The 27,949-nt window shown below is 35.6% G+C and overlaps 2 protein-coding genes across 3 annotated transcripts in view; one reads left to right on the top strand and one right to left on the bottom strand.

Moving 5' to 3' along the window:
* Positions 1 to 311: 311 nt before the first annotated feature.
* LOC126967781 (trypsin 3A1-like) overlaps positions 312 to 27,949 on the bottom strand; it is a 57,459-nt gene continuing 29,821 nt past the window's right edge. Inside the window, exons 1-8 of one of the 2 annotated variants that reach the window (XM_050812472.1) lie at positions 14,592 to 14,679; positions 12,460 to 12,514; positions 9,157 to 9,316; positions 7,496 to 7,662; positions 6,228 to 6,335; positions 4,846 to 4,994; positions 1,355 to 1,463; positions 312 to 499 (exon numbers count right to left, since the gene is read on the bottom strand). In XM_050812472.1, coding sequence (XP_050668429.1) covers positions 342 to 499; positions 1,355 to 1,463; positions 4,846 to 4,994; positions 6,228 to 6,335; positions 7,496 to 7,662; positions 9,157 to 9,316; positions 12,460 to 12,514; positions 14,592 to 14,639 — 954 coding nt within the window. In that variant the 5' untranslated portion in view covers positions 14,640 to 14,679 and the 3' untranslated portion in view covers positions 312 to 341. Of the gene's footprint in view, positions 500 to 1,354; positions 1,464 to 4,845; positions 4,995 to 6,227; positions 6,336 to 7,495; positions 7,663 to 9,156; positions 9,317 to 12,459; positions 12,517 to 14,591; positions 14,680 to 27,949 lie in introns of those variants that run through there. The other variant, XM_050812473.1, reaches the window with a different exon arrangement.
* LOC126967780 (collagenase-like) lies at positions 15,430 to 27,740 on the top strand. The gene is made up of 7 exons (XM_050812471.1): positions 15,430 to 15,524; positions 18,988 to 19,190; positions 20,790 to 20,956; positions 24,357 to 24,458; positions 25,812 to 25,957; positions 26,615 to 26,723; positions 27,245 to 27,740. Exons 1-7 carry the CDS (start codon positions 15,480 to 15,482, stop codon positions 27,517 to 27,519), a joined length of 1,047 nt encoding a protein of 348 aa, XP_050668428.1. The 5' UTR covers positions 15,430 to 15,479; the 3' UTR covers positions 27,520 to 27,740.

Below are 27,949 nucleotides of genomic sequence, written 5' to 3'. Positions count from 1 at the left end.
TACCTTCTACTGTCAGTAACCAGCAGTCAATAATCTGAAGCTGTCCCAATATACCCGATAAGTCATTCTTATCGCCGTATATTGGGACGCGTGAATTGAAATTTCTATACAAACTTCTATCGTTGGTAAGCTATACGTCGTCCCATTGACAGACAGCGTGTACGGATAAGGTGCGTTACCGTCGATAAGTTTATTGGGACAGAAAGGTCAACCATAATTACATTTTAGTTTATCTCAAGTAAGAGATAGACTGAATATTGGGATCAGCCGTTAGTCGCGTTATATTCGTGCCAATAAAAGAAAGTGCAGAATTATGTCAATAAGCATTTATTCCTTCTATTTCACATGAAAATGTCAACAGGGCTTTCGAGGTATGCTACATCTTGTTGCAACTCTGTTTCTGGCTCTGGTTGTGCCTCAAGGTCTGAGCTGCTCCAATCGAAGTCCAAGCCAGTAACTGTCTTGAACCAATCGTGGTAGTATCCAGGGCGGACGTAGGCTGTAAAAATTCAATTTTAAGATGAGTTACATACCAGTGGAAGGCTCCTTTGCACAGGATGCCGGCTAGATTATGGGTACCACAGCGGCGCCTATTTCTGCCGTGGACTAGTAATGTGTGAGAAATATTGTGTTGCAGTCTACAGGGCACCGTAGCTATTGAAATTACTGGGCAAATGAGACTTAACATCTTATGTCTCAAAGTAACGAGCGCAATTGTAGTGCCGCTAAGAAGATTTGGTTATTTCAAGAATCCCGAGCGACACTGTAATGGGCGGGGCGTATCAATTACCATCAGCTGAACGTCCAGCTCGACTTGAACCTTATTGTCATAAAAAAAGAAAAATCTATTTAACACTGTTTAAAAAGGATTTTTTCACTTGGTAGCGATACAGAAACATGTAAAAGCAACAACCGTACACAAACAATTATACTGAATGATAATATTAAAGTTGAACTTGTGGTGGTATAAAATGTTTGTTCAGCGAATCTGGCGTGTGTACGATTTGTATATATGTGACGTACGTATAGACGTGTTTTGTATGTAAGTTTTTCCTATTATATTATGTCAATATTGTGTTTGTTACAAATAAATATATTTCTTTCTTTCTTTCTATTTGTTAAACGCGATAAATCAACCGAAGAATTGGCGCACGCTCAATTCTGCTAAAACCAGTTCACGAAAGAAATTGCCAAAGTATGTACGTAAGTGTGTACTTTAATGGATAATAAACATTTTACCGATAGACAGCTCATGTCATTTAATGTCATTTAATGTATCATTTTAATATAAACTTTCTTCTAAGACATATTCTGGTAGTAAATTATAAGTAATATGTGTTTTAAGTATATTTACCTGATGGATGAGGACCATTGCAGCCAGCGGATGATCCAAAACTCACGACACCAGCCATTGTGGGACGTCCATCAACATCCACGAACGTCAGAGGGCCACCACTATCACCCTGAAACAGACAAAATTTGATTGACTGCCAGAATTTTGCGCAAATATTTTATGTCTGCAAAAATATGATTTTTATTTCTTATTCAAGTGAAAATTGATTTTATGATTAATTATTTACGTCACGCTCGTGTATGTAACGCGCATTCGGGTAAAGTCGGCATCGGGTCATGGATTCGAAACGACTCATAGAGCGCGCACAGTCAGTGCAAAACTTACACGAGTAAATTGTACGCAAAGTTATGATTGAAATTCAATAAGTTTGACTTTTTTGACTTTCAATAAGTGATATTGTATTCTAATTTGAATAAAAGTATTTGAATTTGAGCGGCACCGCCCGTCACTTAGAGAGAGAGAGAGACATAAAATATTATTACTAGCAGAGTAATTTCACTAGCTACACGGCCCTTCAAATCAAAAATCAATAATCCGGTATAGATATGACTTGAAGCATCTATTAGATACTTCAAGTCATCTTGACGCGCGGCGCTATATGAGCGTGTCTCGTCATCTGTGTGACAGTGACGTGGCATCCGTCCGTGTCATCCAATCCATAATTATCGTTGAGCCGCTGAGCGTCACACAGATCAAAGCAGCTTACAAGCACACGCACACACCGCGCGTCAAGATGACTTGCAGTATCTGCAAAGAATATATTAAAGTACGAGTAGTATATGTGCTGATTTAGCCGGTGTCCTGTGCAGCGAAGCCTCCCTCTGGTCAACCCCATTCCTGCACAGTACGATTGTCATGGAACATTATACCATGTGCACTTAAGGCGATACTAAATGCCGGCGACCTTGAGCGATATGACTTCACGGCTCCTATGTAACAAAGCCAATATTTTCAAAATTCTTGGGTCGAAAATGTAACATTTTAACAGGCGCAAACTGCTTAATTGCTTACAATCCTCATTATTGATTACTAATTTAAATAAATGTATCTACATAAAAAAGTAAAATCTATAAGAACAACTTTTATGATAGTAGTATACTAAACAATTTTGCTCTAATACCTCTATTATTGTTATGATTGGGAGAAGAGGGAATTTAAATAAAAATGTTCTACAAAAATTATACAATGAGTTAAATAGTTTAAAAATAGAAAATCTTATAATATTCACACTGTCATTCATACAGGATTTGCCACAGGAAAACAAAGCAAGAGACAATTTGAATAATGTGTTAACCCTATTGTCTCATTCAAATTATGTGACATATAATGGTAATTTATTATGTAGTAACATACACATAATTGATATTAATAATATAATTAATCATAAATGTAAAATGTTGACTTTTGATAGGTTACACCTATCTAATTTTTATAAAAGACAGATAGCTAAATCGCTATCCTTTTATTTATTTTATAACTCAGCCAATTATTTGGCAACCCGGTCCCCTGCTTCTATTGAGCAGGTTAGTAAGTCGATTAGCACTGCTTCTATTGAGCAGTGTAATAGCTTGTTGGACTCTGCTCCTATTGAGCAAACTAATTATTTGATTAACACTGCTTCTATTGAGCAGTCTTATAGTTTAGTTTCTGGTTTGGAATATGTTCCAAATTATTTAAATTAGTCAATAAGACTCCTCTAGCAATATAATTACACAATGTACAAGTTATAGTAAACATAATAATTGTAAAGTTATAAACCTGATGCACCAAAATATGCAAGGATTGTTAGGTAAAGAACTAGAACTGGAGTTACTGATGAACCATGAAAATATTGATATCTTATGTCTTACTGAACACTGGCTTAGAAAATATGAGCTCATTTTTAACTCCAGTGGTCATCGGGTGGCAAGTGTGTTTAGCAGAGAAAAGGCAACACGTGGCGGCTCTCTTATACTTATAAGTAAATCATTTAAATTCAAAGACCGTAAAGATATTGTGGGCCTCTCTGTTGAACGTACCATTGAAATAGCCTGTGCAGAGCTTGAGTGTGCCATTGTTGTAAGTATATACAGACCCCCCGATGCATTATTATATGAGTTATTTGAGAGTGTATTGGAGGAGGTTCTATCAAAATTATCAGAATCTAAGAAATATATTATGATTTGTGGTGACTTTAATATTAACTTATTAGAAAAATCCACCACAAGTATTAGATTCAAATCTTTGTTTAAATCATATAATTTATCAAATATTTTCTTAGAACCTACTAGAGTAACCAGCACCTCTAAAAGCTGTATTGATAATATTTTTACTAATTATAAACCTATTTCTCAATCAATAATTAGTAAACTGAGCTCAGACCACTTTGGTCAATTAGCCTCTTTTAATATTGAAGGGAAGAAATGTACTTCAACTAAAAAGTTTATGTTTGTTCCGGTAAACAACAGGCAAATGGAGAAATATAGAGGCAATGTTTCAGAAAAACTCTCAAACTTGTATTTGAATTATAACAGTACTCCAAATGAGATGTATGGTAAGTTATTTAAAATAATTAAAACAGAGTTTGCTTCTATATTTACTTCAAAGACAGTCAACTCGGGTGGTCTCTTGTCATTTAACAACTGGGCAACAGCTGGTATTCATAGGAGCAGACAACGGTTATATGAACTATATAGTGAGAGATCATCATGTGTGTGTGGGAAAGGTTATTATAGCATAAACGATTTTCTTAATACCACCCATTCAAAAGAGACTGCCTCAGACCTGAGAAGAATGGGCGCAAGAAACTTAGCGGGCTTTTTTTTTAAATATAAAATATGGATTACAATGTAATATCGTACAATAAAAATTTATAATTAAAGAGCCTGAGGGTGTTCGCTTTATTCCCAGTCCGTGGTGTCATTAAGAAAATCGTTTATGCTATAATAACCTTTCCCACACAAACGTTTTTTAACAATTCTTTTAAATTTCGTAACACATTTGTTTTGTACATTTTCTGGGATCATATTGTAGAAGCATATACATCGCCCAACAAAAGACTTACTAACTCGACCCAACCGAGTAGTAGGCACAACAAGTTTATGTTTGTTCCTCGTGTTAACATTATGAATGTCACAGTTTCTAGAAAATTCCTCAATGTGCTTATGAACATACAAAACATTATCAAAAATGTATTGAGAAGCAACAGTCAAAATGTTTATTTTTTTAAATTTTTCTCTTTATGATTCTTTAGGACCTAGGTTATAAATCGCGCGAATAGCCCTCTTCTGCAGCACAAATATAGTATTAATATCGGCCGCACTGCCCCATAACAATATACCATAGGACATAATACTATGAAAATAACTAAAGTATACTAATCTCGCCGTATCTATGTCAGTTAACCGTCTAATTTTCTTAACCGCATATGCTGCAGAACGTAAAACTAACGTATCACTACATCTTCTTTAACTTCTGACTATTAAATAAATTCTAGGCTAAAAAGAACTTACTTGGCAGGATGATTGGGCAGTATCGTTGTATGATTCGGCACAGATTGTCTGCTCTCTGATGACGCTGCTTCCAGGGTACCACATCAGACATTCCTCGTTGGTGATACCTCTGAGGAACACCCAGCGAAGGATCTCTGATGCAGCACCACCTACAAGCAAAAATATAAGTTAGTGGCGGCCGAAACGTGGATAGCCACATAGGACAACCTGCAATAGAAGAAAGGTCTAGAATTAAACCATTGGAGGAAGGGGATACGGATTCCCACATGTAGAGATACACCCAGGCGCTCTAACGCGTAAGCCAACCGGCCGGATAACGCATGAATCAAAAATTTTTGTACGATTTTGTTCAACTTTCCAGTTATCGCTCCATCTACAGTAAATGTCGCCGTTACGCCAGTGAAATAAGAAACTTAATATTTCTCAGTTTATTCACGCACAATTGCTAGTGTAGAACTAAACAGTCTTTACATACAACAACCGCTTTTATAGTTTCATTACAACAGATGAATCGGGTATAGTAAATAAACTTCTTTAACAGCAAGCAAATAAAAGGAGCTACTGCAAAATAATTCTTTAAATATTTGTAAATACTTTATAACTTCAATTATTATACAATACGAATGTTTGTACATTAAATTTTAACAAATATTAGTAAGCAAGTTAGATTCGAAATGCAATTATTAAGAAAAAAATATTGTATAAAATAACAAAAGTTTGATACAGAATAATGATATTAATTCTAATAGATATTAATTTGAATCTGACTAAGCGATTATTTTGTATACTACCTTATCTCTGTTGTGATAAAATTTATATTTAATTTATAATTTAAACAATTTTAGTAATAAATCGTTAATATCCTTTTTGCTCTTAATAGTGATTTTCATTATTATAACACTAGAAATAAGGGATTGCTTGTAACTAATTCTAGTAGGCTTCATAAGATACATAACAGCTTTAAGGGTAAATGTATACACTTTTATAATAAAGTCCCAGCCACTGTCCAGGCATTATCTATAAATAAATTTAAATGTTTTATAAAAAATGGCTCTGTCGTAAGTCCTACTACTCCACAGCTCAATATCTAAGTGATCGGACAGCCTGGGACTAGATTATGATTATTTTATAGCGATAGAAATGACTGTATAATATTGTATATTTTCATTGAAAAGAGTGCAAGAAAAATTCTGGGAGAGTTTCTTGTGCTGCTTCTTCTCTCTCAGAGCGCCATATATATATATATATAAATATATATATATACATATATATATACACTAGATACTATATATATATATATAGTATCTAGTGTATTAGAAATGACATCAAAAAAAATTCTAAAGGAATAAATTTTGAGAAAATAAATGCCTTTTATCACTTACCGTTCCACAGATCGTCTGTTCTCCCATAACCGCTCACGGTGAAGATAACGCCAGTATAGTCCAGGGCCTTTTGTTCACTGTTCTGAAGGCGGCAGGGTTGGATATATGCTGTATAGAAAATAAGCAATAAGCATTACAAACATATGGAAGAGGAGGAAAAACGAGCCTACGGGTCACCTGGTGTTAAGTGATCACCACAGCCAATATTCTCTTGCAATACCAGAGGAATTACAGGAGCGTTGCCGGCCTTTTAGAGGTGGTGTGCGCTTTTGAAGGTTGCCATGTTTTTTTAAATGAAAATAAGGGATAAGACGAGCAGGACGTTCAGCTGATGGTAATTGATATGCCCTGCCCATTACAATGCAGTGCCGCTCAGCATTATTGAAAAACCCAAAAAATTGGGCTCGTCACCTTGAGACATAAGATGACAAGTCTCATTTGCCCAGTAATTTCACTAGCTACGGCGCCCTTCAGACCGAAACACAGTTATGCTTCTACATTACTGCTTCACAGCAGAAAAAAGCGCCGTTGTGGTACCCATAATCTAGCCGGCATCCTGTGCAAACGAGCCTCCCAGTCCCATGTCGTATCGTCCTGCAAACACCGCACATGGATGGTTGTTTGTACGTGGAAGAAAGTTCCTTTAAATCCGCACTGTGGAGGAACGTCACACATCCAGATGGTGGGGATAATATCGTTATTTGTGGCGTGTCGTGCGAAGGTGATTCGGTGGCAGGAATCAGATCAGTCAGCAGATCACTCCCAGTGATACTACCGTTCTACCGATTAGTAGAACACTATCAATGAACGTCCTTACATAGCGTCAAGTGATCCAGCTGCTCACAGAGCACTGGATCCCCGATGAGATTACATCTAGATTCCACATATAATTATTAACATAGTGTACATTTCTCAAATTATCCCTCTTACAAAGATATTAAAACACTTTAAAGCGTACCATTCGTATTTACTATATTCACAATCTACATAATAAGTAACGTGACAGTTCTATAATAAACTGAGATAACGCGTCCTTGATGGCTTAGGGCGACATCTATGAACAATATCAAACACTATTCGATTACAAACCTTAACACCAATATATTATTAGCAATGCCTGGCTGTTATGTGTACGCACGAGGTAAAGTGGACGGCATCAATAAAGTTTATTTTACTTTGACTTGACTTTGACCCCTTTGGTGTTGTTGGGCATGATGTGTCATGTCATCCTGTACTCCTGTCACATGAATATACTAAGTAAGACTTACGTCCGTAAGGAATGCTCTGGTCTAAGCCAACTAGAGCGATGTCGTGAGTCTGGACCACGTTCAAGTTCTCACGGTAAAGTGGATGGATGTACTTCCTGGTGGATTCCACCACGTACTCGGCTCTCGTGAGGTTTGTTAATCCCAATCGTACGACGAACGTGTTGCGGCTGGAGAAATCAGAAATATTACATTATACCATATACAACAGGAACAGACATCAACTTATAATGCCTACTACTCTACATTTATGAAAATTTTATATACGTTCACAAAAAACGTCACCTTTTTGCTCTTAATAGTGATTTTAATTATTATAACACTAGAAATAAGGGATTGCTTGTAACTAATTCTAGTAGGCTTCATAAGATACATAATAGCCTTAAGGGTAAATGTATACACTTCTATAATAAAGTCCCAGCCAGTGTTCAGGCATTATCTATAAATAAATTTAAATGTTTTATTAAAAAATGGCTCTGTCGTAAATCCTGCTACTCCACAACTAAATATCTAAGTGATCGGACAGCCTGGGACTAAATGAATTATTGAATGAATAGCAATGAATAAATTGTATATTCTATAAATAAAAGCGCCAAAATAGAATGCTGGGAGAGTTCCCGCTTCTTCTCTCTCAAAGCGTCATTTGTTTCCGGAGCGGTAGTAGTAGTATTAGAAATGATATCAAAAAGAATTCTAAAGAAATCAATTTTGAGAAAATAAATGCCTTTAATGCCTTTTACTCGGCTAATTTGAGTTAGTAAGTCTTTAGTGTGGCGATGTACATCCTTTTACACCAAGATCCCAGAAAATGTACAAAACATATGTACTACGAAATTCAAAAGAATTGTTAAAAACGTTTTTCGAGTAAAGGTTTCTATAACATAAATGACTTTCTTAATGATACCACCGATTGGGAATAGGATTTTTATGAAAAAAAAAAGAAGCCCGCTGAGTTTGTTGCGTCCGTTCTTCTCAGTGCTGAGGCGTACTTTTTGGAATGGTAGGGCGTAGCTTTTGGCTTCTAATAAGTGATATCATATGCTATTTTGAATAAAAATATCTGAATTTGAATGATACTATGTATTTATAACATATAAATCTATCTAATCTGTAATAAATACGACTCAACTTAGGCACTGCAAAGAGTAATGATGAACTTATACGAGCTGAAGACTGGCTTTCACCTACCTCAGATTTGAACCCCTTGGACTCAAAATTATGATTAGATTAGTTATGCCTGTCAAAAAAGCCATATATAAATGATTGCATTTGTTGAATGCAATTACTAAATGTGACTGTAATCACGACCATCATGTTCACGAAGTATCCTTATACAAACAATGACTTCAAGCTTTTAGAGCAAGCGGTTGATCCATCCAATAAAAGATAATATATATTTAAACAGTTAATTCTTTATTACTTTTTATGAAATAATTTGCATTATTTTAACACGATTCATATATTGGATGCAACACCTTACAAATTAATTTGTTATGCCATTCGGTGTCAAGATGCTACGGACACAAGCAACTTATAGTTGCCGTAATAAAAAAGCTATAGTTCGTAAGTAGTGCGGTATCTAGTTGGAGCGCAGCGAAGACCAATCCTTAATCTAAGGAATAATCATAAATTTTTCCGTTTAAAAAGTTTAAAGTAAATCTTACTTGGCAAGACAGTGAGCGGCTGTTATCACCCAGTTGTGATGGATGATGGAACCACCGCATGATGATACTCCACCGGTAACGCCCACCATCCGCAAGCTGATCTGATGAGGGATCTGCCCATCCTCAGCTGGCCAGCCAGCGACAATACGAGCCTCTGGGCCTACAGAAACATTTAAACACTAGAAATAATATTCACACACTCGTTCACATACATACATACATACACACACAGCACATTAAGTTTAGATTACAAATAAATAAATTTTTAGTATGTTATTATTGTTAGTAGATTTCTTTCCCTTAATCTATACTAATATTATAAAGCTGCAGTGTTTGTTTGTTTGTTTGTTTGTTTGTTTGAACGCGCTAATCTCTGGTACTACCGGTCCGATTTGAATGATTCTTTCAGTGTTGGGTAGTCCATTTATCGAGGAAGGCTATAGGCTATGTTTTTTATTTTCAAAATTAGGGATCCGTAATAAAATTGCTATTTTGTAACACAAGGTGTAATATCGAAAACCTATTTTTGCGTGCGCTGCAAAAACTATTGACAATAGAACAAAATGATGTACAGGCTATAATATAGGCAATATTTTATTACTTATAAAACTATCGCGTGAATTATACTTTATATGGCAATACAACGTTTGCCGGGTCAGCTAGTTAATTATATTTATGTTAAGGTCAACTTGTCTATTATTACACCTTATTTTTATGTTTTTGCTATGGAAGAGCGGGGCTTCCTACTACAGGCAACTCTTTGCTTAAAAGGAGACCCCAACACTGATTGTATTTTGTATTTTGTTGTAATAAATAAATATTTGTATTTGTATTTGAGAAGCAAAGTCATCCACATAGCCCAAATGATTGAGAAACTGAAGTGGCAGTGGGCAGGGGATATAGTTCCACGGACAGGTGGCCGGTGGGGCAGAAAAGTCCTCGAATGGCGACCACGTACCAGATGACGTAGTGTTGGTATATTATAAGATCAATTCGAAAGTAATTGTCAAAATAAATAAATTACGTCACACGAATTTCATTATTTTTTGACCACTCCCTCGTCTTTGTCACAGCTGGTCACATTTCAGAGATCCCCCTACCTACCTAGTGTGATGTCGTCACAACAAACGCGTCAAAAACGGTAAAACATTACCAACAAAATATACCTTATTTTTTCATATAGAATAATGTTATTTTTAATTTTCAAATTATAATTTTTAATTTATGATTTTTAATTTATGAATTGTAATTTAGAATTATTAATTGATGTTACATCTTATACCTTTAATATTAATAAAATACAACCTAATGATTGGTTTGAAGGTGGTGCCAAGCCAAATGTAAAAGCAGGTACCTACTCTAGCCACGCGTGACTTTGAGCGGGATAGCTTCGTTGTAGACGAAACAATCCAAGCGGGCAGGCACCGACTTAAACCCTATCAATGGTTTGTATTTCATTAATATTAAATTCATTAAATTAAGATTTTAATTGACAAGTCTCAAACAGTTAGCCTCGTTTCGCATAAGCTCTTTAGTATATTGAATATTAACCCACGAGATGACGGACACATCCATAATTGGTTACGCTTTATTGGGTTGTCCGATAGTTTATACCGCAAAATATTTATTTATATATTTATATTTGGGAAACAAACAGTAGGTATTTAAAAACATTTATAAAAATACGTTATAGACTGTACTCACACCAATTAAGTTTCCACTCATATGCATATCATGTGCGAAGTCAAACAGAGGATAAACAAAAACAATAAAGAATAGCTTACAAAAACTAAAAAACACGCTTTTTATAGAAAACCGAACTAAAAAATAGAAAATAAATTTTAATAAATTTAAATTAAGAATAGTTTTTAAAATTTTAATAAATATTAAATTAATAATAGTGTGAATAAAAGAAAAATATTTTATTTTAAATAAAGCGTGGGGTGCATGGTGTCAATAGTTGTAAATATTTTATTGACAGATATGAGTAGAGTGATTATCATTTTGATAATATCTTAAAAAGCACCCCACGCTTTTTTTAAACTATTTTTTTTTTTTTACTCACACTATTATTAATTTAGATTTATTGAAATTTTAAACACTATTCTTAATTTAAAATTATTAAAATTTATTTTCTATTTTTTAGTTCGGTTTTCTATAATAAGCGTGTTTTTTAGTTTTTTCAAACTATTATTTTTTTATGAAATTAGTGTAATGTCATCGGTCCTCGATAAATCTACAATGTTTAAACGAAATCTAGTCGTTTAAAGTGGGTCAAAATCGCGCCCAAAGAAGTCGGTTACAAACATACAAACATACAGGTGAAGCTAATAAAAGCGTATAAAAAGAGTGTGTGTACTTATGTACACGCGTCAGAAGCTATACTTCCTTGGCGTATGGAAAAATAAATCAAATTTTAACAAATAGTTAAATAGTATAACCACTCAGCATTTAAGGTAAATATACAATTAACCTCAAATCTATAAATGCACTGAAAACAGTTTATTCAAATCAGTTTTATCACTAATATTCAATATATATAGATATACTAATAAATTATTAGTAAATACTATCACCGTCGTATATGAAATTGATTTAATAAAAACACCAAAATAATATTTATTTATTCACACTGTTTAATTGTACTGTTACGAAACACGTGTTCTAAATATAAAAATACTAGAATATACAACTTGAACATAGTTATCGATTTTCATGCCACCTAGAACTAACTTCACGATGTAGAATTCAGGTGTCGGTGTGCGCGCGCATCGTAAAAATTCACTCTCATCATTTTTCTTCATCGCGCCAAAAGAAGTATAACTTCAAAAAAACTTACAGAAATTTTGAAGAAAATAAACAACAAATGGATTATATATGTTTTAAACTGTGATCGAGCAAGTGTGTAAATCAATATTATATATTTTTTTATATTTATTACAAGCTCGATGTATAAAAGTATTTTGACCACACCTATTTAGTACTTGTTGGTGGTATAAAAAACAATGACTTATTTCTAATGTCAACCTGACATCTGAAGTAAATATTTATTAAAGAAAATGGTCCTTAATATTGTTAAGAATGTTGTACAAAAATAGAATATTCTAATTGTATGGTTGAAACAAATCATAAAAACCAATAATGTCTAATAGGAAAATTATATGCCTATTTGAAGCGCCACTCGCGGTCCTCCAGAGAACTAATTTTGACGTATAATACAAATGGCTGCGAGAGAAGCGTACGTCTTGTCTAAGCGTACCTGTCTTGTGTATTATACAAATTGAAAAGTACATAAAAACTTACGACTGGCCAGAGATTCCACATACGCGGGCTGACTTGGCTCGTACAGACCCTGGACCTAGAAATATTAAATGGAAATACATTTATTAACGATAATCCAATTCAATTTCAAAATACCATATAATATTTTTTTACACCGATAATATAGTCCCTAGGTTATATAATTTTATATTGTGTTCTAAAAAATTGAGTCGGTTATATATGCATAGTATTGAATATAAATTGGTTTTAGTTGAAAATTAGACGTAGCTTTGTGATGTTTTTCGACCAATAAAATATTACAATTTTATGTTTTCACTCAGTCCAGTTTTTTTTACATAATATAAAATTTATATCTGTATTTAAACAAAAACAATTTGTGGCTTATTATCGAGTGTAAAATGAAATCAAAGATTGACAATTTAGCTTTATTCTATTTTATTAAATTTATGCTATATATACAAAAAAAAATCTCGAAAAGAATTGAAAGGAATACTTATGTAACATTTAAAGCCCATTTTATACATAAAGATGGATTCAGATTAGAGTTTTACTGATTACTGTTTTCATAAAAGCTTTATCAGATATGGTTGATAATTGAGTCATTACTTGAACTTTACATAATGTAGTATAATTAATTAGTACATAATAAAATCAGATAATAAGGGACGAGACGAGCAGGACGTTCAGCTGATGGTAATTGATGCGCCCTGCCCATTTCAATGCAGTGCCGCTCAGGATTCCTGAAAAACCCAAAAATTCTGAGCGGCACTACAATTGCGTTCGTCACCTTGAGGCATAAGATGTTAATTCTCATTTGCCCAGTAATTTCACTAGCTACGGCGCCCTTCAGACCGAAACACAGTTATGTTTACACATCTTCTTCTTCTTCTTCACGGCAGAAATAGGCGCCGTTGTTGTACCCATAATCTAGCCGGCTTCCTGTGGAAAGGAGCCCCTCACTGGTGGAAATTTTATTTATAGAAATACTTGCTCTGTTGCAGAGTAGGTATTCCAAAGAATAAAATAGGAAATAACTCTTTAGGTCATTTAGTTCGAATCCCGGTAGGTGCAATCATTTATATGATGAATGTAAATGTTTCTTTCAGAGTCATGGATGTTTATTTGTATTTATGTATGTTTAAGTAAATATATTGTATAGCTGACCCGGCAAACGTTGTTTTGCCATATAAAGTATAATTCACGCGATTTTCATCATTTTGTTCTATTGTCAATAGTTTTTGCAGCGCACGCAAAAATATGTTTTCGATTTTACACCTTGTGTTACAAAATAGCAATTTTATTACGGATCCCTAATTTTGAAAAACAAACAAACACTGCAGCTTTATATATTAGTATAGATTAAATATATCGTTGTCTTGCACCCATAGTACAGACTATGTCTAGTTTGGGACAAGATAATTTGTGTAAAAGAGTGTCAATATTATTATTATTATTTAAAATATATTGAACCAACATGGGCGTGGCGTGAAACAGATAGTAAGTGAGCAAAACTATCCAAAAGCAAATCACGTAAGCGCCATATTTAACTTTTTTTCTATACGTGAATATGATCAATATAAATATTTTCTTGTTACTTTGTCTATACAAGTCTACCAAACTTTATTTTATTTTAAAACGGTAAAAAACGCAATAAACTAAAGAATATTTATGCGTGATTTTATATCGAGAAAATTTATATAAAAATAATTGTGGTTCTAATATTGATATTTTTTTAATTTTTAACTTAGTTATATATATTTAAATAATATACTTAGCTTAAAATCATAAACCTTAAAACCGGACTTTTAATTTTAACGAAAAACATAACAACTGACTTCATAAAAACTATTCGAAAACACTAGATATAATATGTACTAAAAAGTATAAAAATAATTATGTGTTTTTATACAATTAAATTAATTAATCTAATTCTAGTTACGATCATTATTATTTTTGGAATCGGTGTCCTCCCGCCCGTGCGACTCAAGCACATCTCATCTATAACTATGTTTGTAGTTACAAACCCACCTAGGCTGACACAGACTCCTTCTTTGAAGTCGGTTAAAAAGTCCACATGGTGAGAAAATAAATTGACAATATTTACAAACAAGGTAGGTAACATAATAATAATAAAAATATTTTTTTTAACTGACCTGACTAAGCCCTATAACCAAAACGAAGCCAATTAGGTAACGCAACATTTTAATGACTAATTAACAATTTGCTAAACAGAAGCAATCACTAACATTATTTTAATCGATATTTTAATCCTTTCCCTGATAATAAGCGCTTTATCATTGTAATTAGGTTTGTAATGATAAAAGTTAATTTATCATCTGGATCAGCTGTAATCTATGCTTGTTTGTTCGCCATTTGCAAACTGAAACAAAAGGTACCCACTGCATTGGTACCAGGAGGTACCAGGCACTGACCTCTACTATTAATCACTGGACTGGTAGCTGTCAAAGTTTTTTGTACCCGTTTGACATTCGCCATTTTGACGCTGTTGGCCATAGCGAGAGTCTGAGGAACTGAAACTAGTGATGACAACCTTAGCTACACAAACATCGATAGATAGTGGGAAACTACAAAAAAATGTGTATTAATTATGTTGATACCTGAAGTATAAATAACACTGAAAACGAATGAAATTAATTCAAAATGCAAACATACTTCAGAGTACTGTACGCTTCTCTCGCAGCCATTTGTATTATACGTCAAAATTAGTTCTCTGGACGCTGGCGAGTGACGCTTCAAATAGGGACATTAAATTTGCTGTTGTAACTATGGAACAGCCTGTCCAGAGGTATTGGATCCTTCTCAGCACGTGACATCACGTACTTTCCATACGTAATTTGATTAGTTTTTAAATCGATTACTGATAGTAAGCTTGGTTAGCCCAGAGCACAGTATTTCATTATAATTTGGAAGCACGATAAATCCATATTATCGTTTAATACATTACATTTATCTTTTAAGTCTTACGTTAAGCCGGCTTAAAAACGCGTTGCCAGATAAACTTTGATCATTTCGTCGAAAAAATGGTGGTCAAGCACTTCTTATTGTTGGCTTTAACTGTGGCTGCGGTAAATATAACTATTTAATAATATTTTAATAACTTTAATTGTTTATTGAAACAATCACGATAAACTGTAAAGGTAACTAAATCATTAATGCACAGTGTCAATGTATACTAAGTACTCGTTACGTAAAAGAGCACTGGGGGAAGCGGGGGGATATGTTTGCGCACGTGTACAATCACCCACAAAAATCATTTTATTCTAAACTGTAATAATTTTACTATATAGCTTTTTATATAATTTATACGTCTAGATAGAGTCTCTTGCTGTTAGACAACCGATAAAAACAGGCCAGGAATATTAGTTTTGTGTGCGTGATAAGCTATGTCTTACACTCGCAATTTCTATGACACTTTGTGTTAGTGTGTGTGAATTGCTCAAAATAGAGGTTAGTTGTAAAGTCTATTTTTTTGACGTTTTTAGCTGTCTTAGTCTATCTAGACGTATAAATAATCTATGTATAGCTTAGTACGCCCAGAAAAATAAAAATAGGTCTTTAATTTGTGTGGTAATATTAAGAAAAATACTTATTCTATTCGCATTCCGTACTTTTCTCAGCACAAACCCGCAAACTATAACGTAACTATGAATAGTTACGTCATAGGTAGGAATGAATTTCTACAAGTCGTTATGATAATTTCCAAACGAGTCAACTGTTTCACAATGAGCACTTTGTATTTTCATGACTTTAGCAACAAGTGTATGATTACGTCTGAATTTCATTGTAAATGCAAGAGAAAAGTCGTACACTTTACATTGACAATAGTGCACGGAGCTGTGTAATAATGATGGCTGACATTAATGTCTACCCGCATGCGCAGTAATCAGGGCGAACCATTCGTTTGCCATTTTTTTTGATTTAATCATCATCATCATCAGCCGGAAGACGTCCCCTGCTGGACAAAAGACTCCTCCAAAGATTTCCACAACGACCGGTCCTGCGTTGCCCTCGTCCAACGTATTCTGGCGATCTTGACCAGATCGTCGGTCCATCTTGTGGGGGGGGCCTACCAACACTGAGTCTTCCTGTACGTGGTCGCCATTCGAGGGCTTTTCTGCCCCATCGGCCATCTGTCCGTCGAATAATGTGCACTGCCCAATGCCGCTTCGGTTTCGCCATCTTTTATTTATTTATCCGAACCAAAATAAATATAGTTTATTTCAAGGTCATAAAACAACTAGATCGCTAACACACATTAGATAATACAACATATTATAAATTATATGATTATAATGTAACCTTCATGATCGACCGTAGATAACTGACATAATATTACTAAATTTTTTTTATTAATACGTGAGTAAAGCACGTTTTTGTCGGTGTCGACTAGTTTCGGACCATTCGGAAGTCGTTCAACAGAGAGAGTAAGAGGTGGGACGTTATCGCGAACCCACCACACTCACCCTGATGAACGACTTGCGAATTAATAAATAATGACATAAAATCTAGTTTCTATTTACATTCGTTGTAAAAACTATTTCATTCATATAAATCCTCAAAGTGGTGGTAGAATAAGTAACTCTAATCTTTACTAGCTGACCCGACAGAAACTGTACTGTCGTTAAAAAAATTATATAAATATTCGGGAATAATTTAGTCTACAGCCATCTGAATGTGTAATCAATGTTCATTAAAAATAATTAAATTTAAAATAAAACAAAAACGTAATACGTATTTCTGAATGATTTTATAATAATAAAATGCACGGACTAGTAAAAATATAAAGACTCCGTGTCACCTTACATAAAGTTGTAGCACCAAAACAATCCGATTAACGTGTAAATACATAGCCCCACGCACACACACTACTACAGGCCGATAGGCGGCCATTATGAGAATTGTCATTGTCTGTTTCAGATCAGTTTGCGTCTCAATAAAATATTTTAAAAATGCCGTCGTGCGTTGCGAGAAAGTGTAAAAACTATACTATATAAGTATTTGTAGCTATATATGATTATTTATGGGAGAAAAAATTGTGTAACTAGTACCCCCCGTAACCGCACACACACTAGCTAGCATAACGGTGCTTCACTTGCTAATATCACGGCGCGGAGTCCTTCTTTTTTTTACTAGTCCGTGTATAAAATGATAAGGATTAATATAGTATTTGTGTAAACAGCTCTTATATTACCACTTTATACAAAGTCTGTCATGGCTGGTACGGCTTGCTCTAAACGCTATGATAATTTGGAGTTCCTTAAAAAAAATTACGTTTAAAAAACCGACTTCAAAAACTGAAAAGTATCAAATAACTAAAAATTTAATTAAATACACCTTTACCTTTAATATTAATAAAATTCTATTATTTATATTTGCTACCTATTGATAGGTTTTAAGTGCCAAGCCCTCAACAAAATAAAACTTAATATTATAAACAGCTTACTTACTGTAATTATTAAGGTTGTCTGGCCACGCGTGTCTGTCCGCTTGGGTTGTTTTGTTCTAGACGAAGCTATCCCGCTCAAAGTCACGCGTGGCGAGTGTAGTGTACTTACATTTGGCTTGGCACCGACTTCAAAGCTATCAATATGTAGCACATACAAATAATAGTATTTTATTAATATTAAAGGTAACTAACCTTTTTTGATACTTTTTAGTTTTTGAAGTCGCTTTTTTAAACGTAGCTTTTATTTATTTTTTACTTTTTAGTGTCAGTTAATAATTATAATATATAATCAACCTGTATGAAAAATCCTAAAAAGCCGTACACAAAAAACAATTATATCATCGAGGTAAGCAAAAATTTTTATAAAATGAAAACTACAGGGCCAAACTATGTAAATTTTTATGGGACCAAATTGCATCTATTCTGCATCGAAAAAAGTAAATCGGATCATTAATCTCAGAGGAATCAGTGTACATACAAAAAAAAAATACCGATCGAATCGATAACCTCCTACTTTTTGAAGTCGGTTAACAATGCGTACGATTGGCACTGAATAATTTTCCCATGGAACTGCGCACCCCACGCACTCGGCGTTTCTATTGATAACTGGCCTCAACGTTTAAAGGACTGTGTCTGCAGCCAATGGGGACCACATCGAATAAGATTTTTATATTCTAAATTGTTTTATATATAACAACACACTGTCAAAGTAATAAATATTAATTGCAATAGAATTTTTTTATAAATTATATTTGATAGTTAAGGGGGGCTACGCAAGATATCGGTGATAAATTTTACAAAGAAGGCAGATTCCAAGAATGTGCAAGAAAACTTTTACTACCGTTTCCATCTTCATATTTAACTGATTGTGGATTTAGTGCGGGAAACACTGTTTTAACCCATTTAATCTGGCGTCGCCGCAGGTGGCGCTTGACAACAGCTACGCGCCTCGTACCCGAAGATCTACAGATGCGTTAGTTAAGCGACAGTTGCATTTCAACATATTTATCAAATTCTTACGAACAAACTATAGTAAAAAAAATTGGCACAAACTTGCGAATGATTTAATTTTTACGTCGCAGGTATTTTCCGAAGAATTAGCAACATACCCAGAAAACGTTCGGGAAAACCAAGGAAGAATTGTCTCAGGATGGGAGGCATATCCGGGCCAGTTTCCTTACCAGCTGTCCCTTCGTATGGTGAGCCCAGCTGGCGTGGTGTTTGCATGTGGGGCGACAGTTATCCACAACGAGTGGGCTCTTACAGCTGCACATTGTACTGCTGCGTAAGTATATTAGATTTTAGAAATCAGTTGAGTTAGTTTATACTTGTAACAATATTGGAATCAATAGCTTACTCTATAAAAATAAATAAAAAAAGTATCGACTACGACAACACTTCCCATAAAGCCCTGTATCGGAATACTGGGTCTCGAAATCTTGAGCAATTGCCAATTCCGCGATCATCTGGAGGGCAAAGCCAAATTGGCTTTGAAGACTTGGCGTCATAAATAGAGCACGGCAAAACTTCAAGCATGCCCACATTCTAGCGTTCTTCAAAGCGCAGGTCTGGCAACACATGGAGTATTGCTGTCTTTCTGGCAGACCCCGGTATCAGCTCGATTTGTTCGACCGCGTGCGCGCAGAGCAGCTCAAATTGTCGGGGATTCAGTGCTCTTTGAAAGGCTGGATCACTTGGCGTTGCGTAAAGACGTCGCTATATTGAGTCTTCTACCGCATTTATCACGGGGAGTGTTCCGAAGAACTGTTTCACCTGATTCTTGCCGCCGAATTCCACCTTCGCATGACACGCCACAAATTAGGATATCATCCCCATCATCTGGATGTGTGGCGGTCCTCCACAGTGCGGTGGGCAAGCAATTTTCTTCCACATACTACAAAGCTGGAATGGAGCTTCCTTAAGGCCGGCAACGCTCCTGTGATTCCTCCGGAGTTGCAAGATAATGTGGGTGGCAGTGATCACTTAAGGCGAACGGTAAACAGAAAACATGCAAACAAGGTGTTTTTAGACAAGTTTTGTGGTGAAAATATAGGATGCTAATGCTTATTGTTCGTTAAAGTTAGCGCTCCGGAGCTATTGTGAACTACCAGTTTTCTTTGCAGTTAAACAAGTTTTTCTCGGCACCATGCATTTGTTTAGTATACTACTATCATAAAAGTTGTTCTTTCAGATTTTACTTTTTTATGTAGATACATTTATTTAGATTAGTAATCAATAATGAGGATTGTAAGCAATTAAGCAGTTTGCGCCTGTTAAAATGTTACATTTTCGACCCAAGAACTTTGAAAATATTGGCTTTGTTACATAGGAGCCGTGAACTCATATGGCTCAAGGTCGCCGGCATTTAGTGTCGCCTTAACACCAGGTCACCCGTACGCTCGTTTGTCCTCCTATTCCATAAAAAAAATGAACGATGCGGGACGTAAACCCACGACCACTCGCGTTCCGTGCGAATGCTCTGCCAACTGACCTAACCGTTCGAGTGACGTATCGTCGTCAAATCTTGTTTGCTTGTTCTTCTCTCAGGTTGTGGCTTCATCTATTTTATTTGTGCCAGAGGAATCACAAGGGCGTTGCCGGCCTTTACACACGCAGCACGTACACCTTGTACGCGCTTTTTTTGAAGGTATGTCGTATCGTCCCGGAAACACCGCACAACGAAGCTCATTCCACAGCATTGTAGTACGAGGGAGAAAGCTACTTGAAAACCGCACTTTCAAATTTTATTTGTGTATCAATCCTAGAATTCCGAGTTATCACTTAAAAAAATAACAAATTGTTTAGATGAAAAGGACCACTGGTCAAAGTGGCATATAAAAAGCCGGTATTAAAACTTTGTAAACCCTTGTATTTTTTTTTACAGAAGGGTCACCATTTTGATAAGAGCTGGTGCTACAGATCTTTCGAATCCTGAGCTCGTGTTGGAGACAACGGAATACTACAACCATCCAAACTACATCGAACAATTGACAAGCGTCCAGCCAGATGATATAGGACTCATTAAATTCCCTATTGCCATAGAATACTCACGTATGTAACTAAATTAATCTTACTTATTTATTTCGATGTTTAGAGAGCCTGGAACTCAACGGGTTTATGATTAGTTCTTATAATCTTAGATTCAGTCGTGTTGGGTCGGCGACACATTACGCACGCGCACACAATTATTGAACTTTTACGTGATAACCTATCGAGTTACCCTGTACTTGCAAATTATCTCTCGTGTTCGTACTATGTTAAACTTTACGAAACATGTCGTGTGTGTGTAACATCACTATCAACGAACTGTTGTGCTTGGTATAGTGAAGATGAAATCGAAAATGTGAAGTCGTTACTATGTGCATTGCTGGTGCACGAAAGATTATCCGAAAAGGAGACAAGAAGAATCCTAGAAACATCACAGATATAATTAAAATAATAAAAAACATCGAACAATTACCGACATTTGTTCCGAAAATTTTTAATCGTTTACCATCTGTAACTTTCTATTATCTGGATGTCAGTAGCCTACTAAAGACCATAGCCAGGACCCTAAATACGGCGCGACTTGTATACTTTAGTTATTTCCACAGTATTATGTCCTATGGTATATGGCTAAGGTGCAACGCTGCCGACATTAATACAATATTTGTGCTGCAGAAAAGGGCTATTCCTGCTATTTATTCTAAAATTATTATTAAAATTCAAAGAAATTAACATCTTGACTGTTGCTTTTCAATATATTCTTGATAATGTAATGTATGTTCATAGGCACATAAGTGAATTTGCTACAAACTGTCATAGCCATAATGTTAACACCAGGAACAGACATAAGACAGGGGAGTGTTCCGAAGAGCTGTTCAACCTGATTCCTGCCGCCGAATTTCACCTTCGCACGACACGCCACAAGTTACGATATCATCCCCACCATCTGGATGTGTGGCGGTCCTCCGCAGTGCGGTTTTCAAGGACCTTTCTTCCTCGCACTACGAAGCTGTGGAATGAGCTTCCTTTTGCGGTGTTTCCGGGACGATACGACATGGGTACCTTCAAGAAAAGCGCGTACACCTTCCTTAAAGGCTGGCAACGCTCCTGTGATTCCTCTGGTGTTGCAAGAGAGTATGGGCGGCGGTGATCACTTAACACCAGGTGACCCGTACGCTCGTTTGTCCTCCTATTCCATAAAAAAAAAGCTTATAATGCCTACTACTCGGCTAAGTCTAGTAAGTCTTTTGTGGGGCGATGTATATGCTTTTACAACAAGATCCGTTATATTACGTTATTCAAAAGATTTGTTAAAAAACGTTTTTTGTGGTAAAGGTTACTATAACATAAATTAATGATACCACAGATTGGGAATGGCTCAGGCTATTAAATAATAATTTTAACTGTACAATATTACTTTATAAACATATTTTTTGATGAAAAATAAAGCCCGCTGAGTTTGTTGCGCCCATTCCTGTCAGGCCTGAGGCATTCATTTTGGAATGGGTCTTCTTTTGACTTTCAATAAGTGATGTCAAATATATTATAAAGCGGTATGCAAACATTTAAAAGTGAAACGAAATCAAATATACACAAACTGCAAGATGAAATATGCTATTTAAAACAAAGAACGTGTGTCGCGCCGGTATTTCGCGTGTACCGTCAATATCTACTTCGCAACCATTACACGTACCAATCGCATCTCCAATATCAAAAGCATATTATCAACTATAAGCAGGCATTAATGAATAACTCAGTACAAGTCCTCACAAACTATAATTCTATAATTACGAGTATAATAGTGTCATAGTACTTGGAGCGAGAGTAAGTAGAACATATTGCCTGCCTTACAAAGAACGCCGATGTTGAATTCATCCTCTCGGAATTTTCTGTACTCCTGGTGCATGAGTACAAGCCTTATGATCATTGGTGTTGCAAAAGCAATTATGATTTGTCTCTGTTGTTGTGGAGAACTCAGTTCACAGCAGAGCTATGCTGCCAAAAATTTGTTTCATAGAAATGTTCTGTATACAAAACAAAAATATTTAAATAAAAATTAACTCAAGATTTCTGATCGAAATAAAACTATCCTAGCTCTCAAATTAGATCGAACTGCACTCAATGTACAAAATTTTATTAAAATCTTTTTAGTAAATGTGGTGTACAAAATTAGTTTTCTACTTGATATATTGAATAATGTCTAGATATATATCTAAATCTAGATAAGTAAATCGTAGCGTTGAGACATTCCTAAATTTTAAGCAATTACGGGATTCTTCTTCCGTATCTCGATTACATATTTTTTGCCTTGTTTTATAATGAAAAATTAAATGGCTTAAAAATATTTATGGCCCAATAGCATGCACAATCAATTTATGATTTTTTTTCTTCCTCTTCTTATTACGTTCTGTGTCCGAGAGGTATGTATGTAAGTTATATAGGTACAACTTTCAACAATAAATCACTGTCTGAAACTATAACGTTTTTTTTTTTTTTTTTTTTTTATGGAATAGGAGGACAAACGAGCGTACGGGTCACCTGGTGTTAAGTGATCACCGCCGCCCACACTCTCCTGCAACACCAGAGGAATCACAAGAGCGTTGCCGGCCTTTAAGGAAGGTGTACGCGCTTTTCTTGAAGGTATCCATGTCGTATCGTCCCGGAAACACCGCACAAGGAAGCTCATTCCACAGCTTCGTGGTACGAGGAAGAAAGCTCCTTGAAAACCGCACTGTGGAGGACGGCCACACATCCAGATGGTGGGGATGATATCGTAACTTGTGGCGTGTCGTGCGAAGGTGAAATTCGGCGGCAGGAATCAGGTTGAACAGCTCTTCGGAACACTCCCCGCGATAAATGCGGTAGAAGACACACAATGAAGCGACGTCTCTACGCAACGCCAAGTGATCCAGCCGTTTACAGAGTACTGGGTCCCCGACAATTCGAGCTGCTCTGCGTTGCACGCGGTCAAATGGATCGAGCTGATACTGGGGTGCGCCAGACCAGAGATGACAGCAATACTCCATGTGAGGCCGGACCTGCGCGTTTATAATATTTTTAGTTTACAATTATGTTTTATTAGTTTACCTTTAGTATAGTAATGTTATGTACGTATTTGAAGCAAGTAGTGTAGATTGAAAAATAATACTAGAATGTTGTTGAATTTGTATGTCGTGGTCGCTGTCCGTGCTGCGAACACGGTGCCCACTAAAAATAAGTGTCGAGCCTCCAGACGGCTCGACGTATACTGAGTGGGCCTCCGATTGGCAACACTAAAGTGATTGCACTGCTCCTCAATGTTATTGTTTTCATATTCCTTTTAAATTCCAACAGGTCTGTATTAATTATTTTTTATTATTGTTACACATTATGCTGAAATTACTTATTTTGTTAAAGGTTTCTTTTTTAATGATATAAATTTCGACCTAAAATGTCCAGCAGTGTAATTATTTATTACCTTTTTCAGAGAGAATCCAACCAATCAGACTTCAGTCATCCCAGGATCGAAACAAGAACTATGACAGAATGAGATTCACAGCCACAGGATGGGGCAGAACTTGGACAGGAGGTGAGTTTCTTAGATGATAAACTTTGATTGTTAACCCAGAAATAGATCTTTATGTGATTAACATGAACGTATTTCCGCCCAGCGTATGATAACAGCTTCACTTAATATCTCCATTTAAACCGCATTGATATGCCATTAACAAGTGGACTAAACCTTTTCTGGAGAAAAAATGTACCTCATCCAAATAGATCAACTATTGTTCCATCGATGAAATGCATGTGATGAAAATGCAGGTACATTTTACCATTTAAATATACTTTTTTTTATAGAACCTGTATGTTTCTGTGTGATTTTAAAAGATGATTTACGTCAATAAACGGTAGTCAAGTACACCGACTTAGCGCCTTTTCACCATAGTTTAATAATATTAGGTATTCTCTTTCCACGATGGCCTAAGACTACGTCGCGATATTTTAAGTGTCATACTGAGAGCTCGCCATTTCGTCGCTATTTTCGTGTCTTTCACATATATAGCAACTCTATAGCGTTGTTTCACTCAAAAATGGTTTGAGAAAAGTCATCGCAACTGATGACATATTCTTAGGCCAATCACGTGAACCAGCTGTCCCCGGAAGAGAATACCATCTGGAGTATGTTATTATGCGATGCTTTTCACATGCATAACGGCCACTGCATGGTATCCGTAGAAATGTATGAGCTACAATGATAGCTTTCGCCGAGACTTAATTTAAGCCGAATTTAATAAAGTTTATTTGATTTTGACTTTGACTTGAACAAAAGTCCGCTCCAGCTTTGCTTTGAACGGCCGTATTTCCGTTTTCCTTGAGGCCACCTTACAGTCTAGGGTTTGTCTCGGTCAATGCATGGAATTCCTTTGGAAGTGGCCCTATCTATCTATCCATTTGCGGTGTTTAATCTGCTGATGGGTGATGACTTCCCAGAGAATTATTAGATATTTTTCGGGCCAGTAAATTACGTAGGATTTTGCTGTGGCATATGTTTACGAAGAGTCAAGAGTCAAATGGATTGGGTGACCTCCACGTCTCTCTTCCATACAGCAATTAAGTCTTCAAGTTGGACCAGAATGGAAAATAAAAGGGGGTTTTATAAGAAAAAAAAATGGAAAACGTATTAAAAACTGCCTCGTTTTCTAGTTATTAAATAATCCTTACATGTTTTAAAGATCTCTGTCTTTATTGTTTTTTTAACATTTGTATTGTTATTTTTTCTTTTCTTTATTTAATGTTAATTGTTCATATCTATTGTAATTGTAAAAAAATTGGTGGCAGTTTTTCGCAAATAAAAAATTATTATTATTATTATTAAAATGTATTCAATATGTTCACTTACTAAGGCAAAAAATTATTAAATAAATAATGTGTTATGTTACAGGCTCATCGCCTCAAGTAATGAACTGGGTATATTTACTCGGCGTTACCAACTTCAACTGCCTGCTAGCGTTCAACTTCTCTCCCATCATTGTAGACTCTACCATCTGCGCTTCGTTCTTTAACGTTACCTCTCAGTCTACTTGCCAGGTAAATATTAAAATACGATATTAATACATACACATACATACATAAACTCTCGCCTTGTTCCCGTCGGGGTAGGCAGAGACAATAGAATGCCACTTGCTTCCATCCTTACAAACTTCACGCGCTTCCTCTACATTCATTACTCTTTTCATACATGTTCGACGGTTGCGGGTGCTCCGGACCTTTCCTTTTCTCAAAACGTCCCCCAATTTGGTCGACGAATGTTTGACGTCTCCCTCGACCGACTTGCCCACACACGCTTGCTGTATATATTTGATGCGTCTAATTTCTTCACTCATATGCTCCACGTGTCCAAACCATTTCAGTATTCCTTTTTCAGTCTTTTCAAACCACAGCGCGCTCGTATTACCGCATTCGGAGTTCTATCAATCAGTCTCACCCCATACATGTTACGCAGCAACTGTGTATATAATATATTTATAGAAATATTTAAAGTATAATAAGAATGTATTCCCTGTTTTCCCTTATAATTTGCACTCCACACCTTTCATGTTATACCTACCCATATCGTGGGTGTGCATAAAATACAATTCCATTAACTGGACTAACATTTACCTACCTATCTATTATTCCCATCCCAACTAGAAATAATATGTGGTAATTACGCGGTAACATTTAATAAGAGTATGTAAATAACAGGGTGACAGCGGCGGTGGTCTTACTGTCGAAGACATCGATGGCCAGCCCACTCAAGTTGGTGTTTCATCCTTTGTGTCCAGCGGTGGATGCCACACTGAAGTTCCAGCAGGTACATTTATCAAGTATTTGGTTGTATTTATATTGATGATATTTTAATTTTATGTCATCAATAATCTATCAAAAGTAATGATTTACGTACGTATGTACACAACATTATTTTATGTCCAAAAATAATACTTCATTAATCGATCAAAAACTATTTTTATGGAAGAACAGATTCTCGATGGTAGGGGAAGACCAACACCCACACTTTCAAGTAAAACCAGAGGAATCACTTCTGTATTAAAGTTTGGTTAGTAACGAAATAATTTCGCCTGTTCAGCTATACCTGCCGATTTAAGAAAATTTAATGAATTAGGCGTTACTTTGCGGAAATCCATAATTATACAAATGATTTAAGTTTTCTTTTGGTGTTAATTCCGCCAATATTTGTTTTTAAAAACAATTCGACACGTGTTTCTCCTCTACACGAGGCATCCTCAGGACGTGTTGTCTCGCCAAAATCTGGCACGAGACGAATAACTAAATTTATAATGAAACGGATAATTATAACATTACATTTTATTATAGGATTCATTCGTCCCGGGCATTACCACGAGTGGTACACTGAAGTAACTGGTATCAACTTTGATTGGATTCCTGGTCAAACTACTGAAGCCCCCGAGACTGAAACAACTACAGTAACCCAAGAAGATACCACTGTTACTGAATCAGAAACCACAGTTACTGAAGCTGTAACAACGGTAACTGAAGCTAAAACAACAGTTAATGAAGCTGCAACAACGGTTACAGACATCGAAACTACGGTTTCTGAAGCGCAAGATGCAACTGAAAGCGATGAATAAAAATATTATTATTAAAACACAAAATAAATAATAATATTACGGTATTCATTTTAACTCAAGATAAAACCACTGTTATTGAAGCTCAGATGACTGTTACTATACTTGAAATTAATTTTATTGAGTAAGCAACTACTTCAGTAGTTGCAAGAGTATAAGCCACTGCCTGATTGTTAACTAATTTTTATTTATTTACTATTAAATTTAAACTTTACTTGCTTCAATTTATTGTAATGTGTCCTCTCTTAACCGATAGCATTGGAAGCGATGAATGCACGCAGTCATCTAAAAGAAAAAGATAAGAAAGTCGCCGTGAAGCAGTAATAATAAACAGTTTTGCTTGTTTTACCTGTTTTTGGGTCATGGTTGTTTGGCACATTTTTTTCAGCTATGGCATCCTTTTCTGGACCCTTTCTGTATGGTGCAGTAATGC

This window comes from Leptidea sinapis, chromosome 13 (genome assembly GCF_905404315.1).
Source record: "Leptidea sinapis chromosome 13, ilLepSina1.1, whole genome shotgun sequence".
NCBI lineage: Eukaryota > Metazoa > Arthropoda > Insecta > Lepidoptera > Pieridae > Leptidea > Leptidea sinapis.
Note: the sequence above shows the minus strand (reverse complement) of the source record. Positions and strands in the feature narration are given on the sequence as shown.